This window comes from Adiantum capillus-veneris, chromosome 11 (genome assembly GCF_014529385.1).
Source record: "Adiantum capillus-veneris isolate H3 chromosome 11, ASM1452938v2, whole genome shotgun sequence".
NCBI lineage: Eukaryota > Viridiplantae > Streptophyta > Polypodiopsida > Polypodiales > Pteridaceae > Adiantum > Adiantum capillus-veneris.
Genome location: NC_140941.1, coordinates 43,465,826 through 43,471,825, shown reverse-complemented (window position 1 = coordinate 43,471,825; position 6,000 = coordinate 43,465,826). Strand labels below are relative to the sequence as shown.

General features: G+C 39.5%; 1 protein-coding gene across 2 annotated transcripts in view; it reads right to left on the bottom strand.

Moving 5' to 3' along the window:
- Positions 1–859: 859 nt before the first annotated feature.
- Positions 860–6,000, bottom strand: part of LOC147447168 (uncharacterized) — a 101,306-nt gene continuing 96,165 nt past the window's right edge. The window contains exons 4-9 of one of the 2 annotated variants that reach the window (XM_086524264.1): positions 3,479–3,663; positions 3,214–3,331; positions 2,461–2,562; positions 2,289–2,381; positions 1,229–1,282; positions 860–1,148 (exon numbers count right to left, since the gene is read on the bottom strand). In XM_086524264.1, coding sequence (XP_086380390.1) covers positions 987–1,148; positions 1,229–1,282; positions 2,289–2,381; positions 2,461–2,562; positions 3,214–3,331; positions 3,479–3,663 — 714 coding nt within the window. In that variant the 3' untranslated portion in view covers positions 860–986. Of the gene's footprint in view, positions 1,283–2,288; positions 2,382–2,460; positions 2,563–3,213; positions 3,332–3,478; positions 3,664–6,000 lie in introns of both variants that reach the window. The other variant, XM_086524265.1, reaches the window with a different exon arrangement.

The following is a 6,000-nucleotide window of genomic DNA, read 5'->3' as shown; positions in this document are numbered from 1 at the left end:
TGATGATCACTTGCACTAATTGTGATTTACACAGTGATAGTTGGTGTGCTTTGATCCTCAACCTAATTGTTCATCATTAGGGGTTTTGACATACATGCACACCCTTTGCTACTTATTACTGATGTAAAGCCTTAACTTTGTAATAACCAATCCAGAACTTTGTTGGATCCATCTTAACAAAAGAAAGCCTTATGTAGCTATTTTGGAAGTGCAAAATTTGTTGCTCAAGCCTCACACTTTCTGATTAATTAATTGCATAAGCTTTATCTTGGACATCAATTCACAAGATATCTTTCCCCATGTACATTGAAACACTGTTGGATACTTGTTTGGAACACCCCTACACTTTCTAGGAGTTTTCAACATTGGCATGTCAAGCTTTCGTCACTACTTGGATGACATAAATGCACATTTGAAATGGCCATTGCGTAGCTCGACCTTTTGCTGCTATAGCAACAATTCCAGTTGATGCAAATGGGAAATCATCATTTGAGTCTGATTATTCAAGAACAAGTTACATGTGTGGAAACATGTGGGTTGACCCTTTCTGGTAGCCGTGCATTAACAAGATGTCTACGTGTGAGTGAAAGGAGTGGTTTTCATGTTCTTTACCAAATGAGAAATCTGGTTGTTCCTACATCAAAGTTAATGTATGCTTTGATTTGCATCCTTTAAGAAAAGGCTTTACTCAATTATAATTGCATTCTATCATTTTTATGTTCCTTATCGTTTATTACTCTAAAAGTAGTGCCCATTGCTTGTGTTAACATAAATGAAACTAAGTTAAAACTTTATTTGAATTCCAATTCTCTTATCAGGCATTTTGTAATATCCTTGAATGATAACATCCTAAAATCCAAACCCTAAACCCTTAAAGGCAATGAATTAGAGAATCAATAATGGGGTTTAATAGTCAAGAATAGGAATAGCTTGATGTTGACAAAAATTTCAAACGAGCTTATTTGTCTGTAGGCCTGTCTCAGACATTATTGTATGTAACCTTTGCTTTTCTGCTTGAAGGAAGAGATTCCTCGAGCATTAGCTGAGAACCGAGTTTTCATTGAGGTTGTCAAGTAGCAACAAGCGAGTCGAGGAGTTTTATTTGTTGATGTTCGAGATGGGTCATGTCTAGATGCAGAGGCCATGTCCTGCTTTGGTAATGCGTCAGCCCATCTCCTCTCTCTAGAAAAGACCTGTGTTGGGTATTCTCTCTCTCTAGTGATTTCACCTCTTTGGCAGGAGCTCCTTCAAGCATTCTTTTTCCTTCCTGCATGCATGATTTCTGGCAGTAGGAATAGCAATGTCAGAGCTTGATGAGCTTTGAAACATTTACAAGCGTGAACTTCTCTTAAAATAAACAGGATCCATTTGGGGAAAAAAGAAAGTACACTGATCAGCTTACAACACTGCAGAATTAGAGTACAAATGCAAGTTCCATGTTTTCGCTCTCAAGAACAGCAGTCGCAGTATATCATCGGCATACAAATGCACTAGAATATAGAATCGCAGCTATTTGAGCTTACGATCTATTGAACGAGCAACTTTGGCAGATATATGCTCTCAAATAAGCTCAGCTACCCATTTTGTTTGAGGGTGAGCAAGGCAGGAGCAAATGATCCCATCCTCCACCAACACAACCAACATGATGATCAGCAATAGCATCACTGACAGAACTCCTTACCGGGATTTCTCCTCATGCCTATTCCTGTTGCCACGCTGTCTGACACCGGCTGAATGTCAGTCATGGGCTTTTTGCTTTACTACTATTGGCCCATACCTAGCTGGATAGCTAAGACAAGTGATTGAACGTCAATTACTGTTATGACTACCTACTAAGCAGCTACTCTACGCATGCATTTCCAGTTACAGATGGAAGAAACATAAAACAGCCATGAGATTGAAGAGAAACATGCATTCCATTTATTTGAGGACATGGAAGCAAGGAGTACAGACTATTGTTCGCTCAATTGTGATCTATATACCTCCATAAGGTCAGAAAATTCCGAACTTACGAATTATAAGAGAGGCTAAAACACACACGAAAACTTAAAAGCAAAGCACACAAGACCAAAGAAAAAACACCGATTCACCTTATTTGCTTCTAATCAGAAAAGCAAAAATAAAACTATGGTTGGCTCAACTGTGATATGTGTTTTGATCTTTTCCCTCATATCATAAAGATTTGTGTTACTTTGACATGAATTTGTTGCTCTATGCTAAGGTGAACATGATCAGAGAGAGCAAGAGAGATCATCATCCTCTAAATTTCCTGTCAATATGGAACATACCTTCCAAAGCATTGACTTGGCTTTAAACTCTTCCTTTAACCTGTTGCAGTCGGAGGTCATCACTGCTAGGACTTGATAACTTTGCTTTAGTCGCTGTTGGAAAACAAGCACCCATGGAAGACTATACTTCTGAAAAGCTTATAGCATGGTGAATTTGAACAGGCTAACAAACCTTCCTAAGAATACGATTTTGCTTTGCGAGCTTTGCAATTCTCTCTGTTGAGTCCTTGTTAATTCCTTCAAGGAACTTAGTTCTTTCCATGTCCCAGTCCATCTGATTCAGTTAGAAGAGCGAATGGTGAGTGTTCTGAACAAAAGCTTACAGCAGCAGAAAATTACAATTACTTGGGGAATAACATGTGCAGAAGGATTCGACAACAAGGATGTTTTATATACATCCTATAAAGATTAAGAAAATGTCTTCTTTTTGTAGGTGAAAGAAACATTTATGTTTATATTCAAGCATGCATGCAATGCCTTTCACATAACTTTAGAACACTTTCGAGGAAATGATGATGTGATGTGGTTATCCCCAAATTGCTACAACAAGTTAAACCCTAAGCCCTAACCCTAAAACCTAAAACAAACCCTAAATTGCATCAGAAAAATAGATATCTTGTGGTTTATCCAAATTGTAATAGGTTCAACTTTTAGGTTTGAAGGTATGCAGGATCTCTAGTCATTGTTATTAGACGAAAAAAATTTAAACAATAATTGTGAAGAGTCAATTGGATGAAGTAAATTTGAGAGTGCATCAGCTTTGGGATATCACTTGGAATTTGTAAAGGCTTAAGTAAACATCTTTGTACTGAAAAGTGAGTTGCATAAAGAGACAAGTGTTTAAGCAGTGCGACAATAATAAGAGTTATCCATGCACTGTATTATAGACCTCCATGGCTTATGAATGCTGAGCTTTGAGGAGAACCTGAGAGTCTTTAAGCTGTTGAAGGTAAAGGATTTCATCGTCTTTTCTTGCTTTAATAAGCTCTGCAATGTTCTCTTGAGCTCCCAGAAGGCTTTGCCTTAGCTGTTCATTTGCACGCCTGATGAAAGCAGTCAACCAAGCAGCTTGTTAAGGGCTAGATTGAAACCAAACAGGCAGGCTAACTCTCTTAGGTTCCTTTTCTGGAGTGAAGAAACCTTTCCTGACTGAAAGAGGCACCCAATAATCACATATAGGATAAGCTTACATGCAGTCGACCCCATTTTGTTGATATTGGCGAGCATCATTCAATGCATCTTGCAGTAGTGCTCGGAGGCCTGCAGCTTCTTCATGCATCTCCGTGGTTTCTTTTTGAGACTTGAGTATAGCTTCTTTGGCCAATTTTAAGTCTTTTCTTACTTTGTCTATATTTCCCTTCAGCAACAAATTTTCCTACATAATAACGATTGTTTCTTAAGCAAAGAATTTCATAATTTCTATAGCCTAAGGTATAAGGCATCTGTGTAAAACTTGTCCTGTTGTCCACGTCTTGTTGAATATCAGATTTGGCCAGATTACTTTGATCTTCAAGCTCAAGAAAACATAAACATATAAGCTTCTTGAGCCAGCTTGGTTGCAACAGCAAAGAAAGCAAAAGTATCATCTGCTAGGTACTCTAGACTGCTCATTGATTAGGTTTTGTTCATTATTTCTAAGGGCCTTGGTTGTGGTTTGGCCACCGGCTACTATTAGGGAGCATTTTACACAAAGATGAATTTCTACCTACAGAGAGTCAACGCTAGAGTACACTAAACATGATGGATGCTACAAAGATGGTACAGACTATATATACCTAGATGAATCCAGGATAAGCCCAGATTCACCCTTGAAGGAAAGTGCAAGGTATAGACCAATGGTAGTCACCCACAAGACAATATAACCATCAGCTCCATCCATATGCTCCCCAACACAACACACACCACACGCACACACACACATGAGCATACATCAACACAAAGTTCAGCGTGCTGAGTTTCTGTCATGACTCCGGAGATCAAGGGCAAACTCAGCCATAATGAAGCCTAGCACTAAAAGAAGCCTTAAATCGGAAAAATTGCACAAAAATGAGATAGTTGACAGGGCATATGCACCACTACTATAGAACACTATGCATTATGCACCTTGGAGTCATTTGATTGGTCAGGAAAGTGCCCTTGGAAACCTCTTGGAGACTATAGCTGGAATGTATGCCAAGTGGATAATACAGGTGGAAACTGCTAGAACAGCAAACACTTTTCATACTCATGCCCAACCCTTTGAGATACCTGACAATATGGTTTCCCTGACATTCCAAACTGGCTCATGCCAATTGTCTGTAGTTTATCCTGAATAATTTTGTTGACTGCATCTGCAATCACTACTTCCTTTCTCTGCTTCTTTTCCTTCTTCTGCTTCTTCTTTTCCATCATCTTCTTCTTTTGCTTCTTCTTTTTTGACCAATCTTCATCATCAATATCAGTTTCCTCTTCAGTATCTTGATCCGAATCCTTCATCTTCTGACTCTGAATCATCCGATTCTCAGCCTGAATCCTCACTCTGCTTTTCTTCTTTTCCTTTAGTTCTGCCTTATCTCCATATCTTCTCCATATCTTCTTTCAGCTCACTAAAATCCTGTGCATTTGCTAACGGAGGTCTCCCTACTACTAAACTTTTAAATTTCTTTCTGAGACGCTTACAAAAGTAATCTCCCAACCGCTCCATGAAAGGCTGTTGTGTTGCTTCGAGCCTATTATTCAAATTTTTGAACTTCCGCGCATAATCTTCCACCAACAAGTCTTTTTGTTTCAATTTCCTTATCTCCTTCAAAATATCTTCAAGTGTTTTATCCTCCCTGAACCTTAATAAAAATTTCTGTTTCAAATTATTATAGTCAGCAAAGGCGACCATGCCATATTGCAAGGACCAATCCATGGCTTTGCCTTGCAATGTTGCCGCAAAATGTTTCTTCTTCACTGCATCCGGATGTAATGCCTCATGACCACTTGCAGACCACCTTGTTTGAAACTGACCAACGTGGCTGTTCTGTCAGCATCTTGGGACTTTTTCCCGCTGAACTTTGTCACACCCACTTCGAATTTGGTGCAACCATTGCAGATATCGAAAGTGCTGTGAGTGATCTTGCCGAAAGTGGATTGAAAGGTAAAATAGGTGTCCCTGTTGGTACAAGCTGCGATTGTCTTCTTGCCCTTAAGACTGTCTGAGCTAGAAATACATTAACCAATTGTCCCAAAAGTGGGTCTTCTGTGGGAGGAGTTGTTTGTTGGCCTTGTTGTTTTGTAGGTGGGGTCTCCTGCAGACTGTGTTCAGGTCCTTGCAGTTCCGTCCCCGCCCCAACAGTTTCTACTCCTGCAGCTACCCCCCTTACAGGTTCTTCTTGGTCATTCCTACCAGACTCTTCTTCCTGTCTTCCCCTTGCAGAGAATTCTTTCCTTATTTCAAACCTTGTGCCATATGAGTATTGTGGTACATTAAACCCTTTCCCTAACTCACTCATGCATTGCTTCTTCTCTTCTGTCTTAAGTACTGTACCAACACTTTCCTTTCTTACAAGCTATAACACAAAAGGAAAATTGCAAGCACCAAAAGGTAAAAATGACGTAACTACCTTGTCAACAATTGCCTTTTTTATTTCTCCTGGCAGCTTTGGGAAGAACTCCTCCAACAATTTTGCTGCATACTCCTCAGACTCTTCCTGCGGGGTTACCCAATTCGAGAAATTTTCCCTGAGGT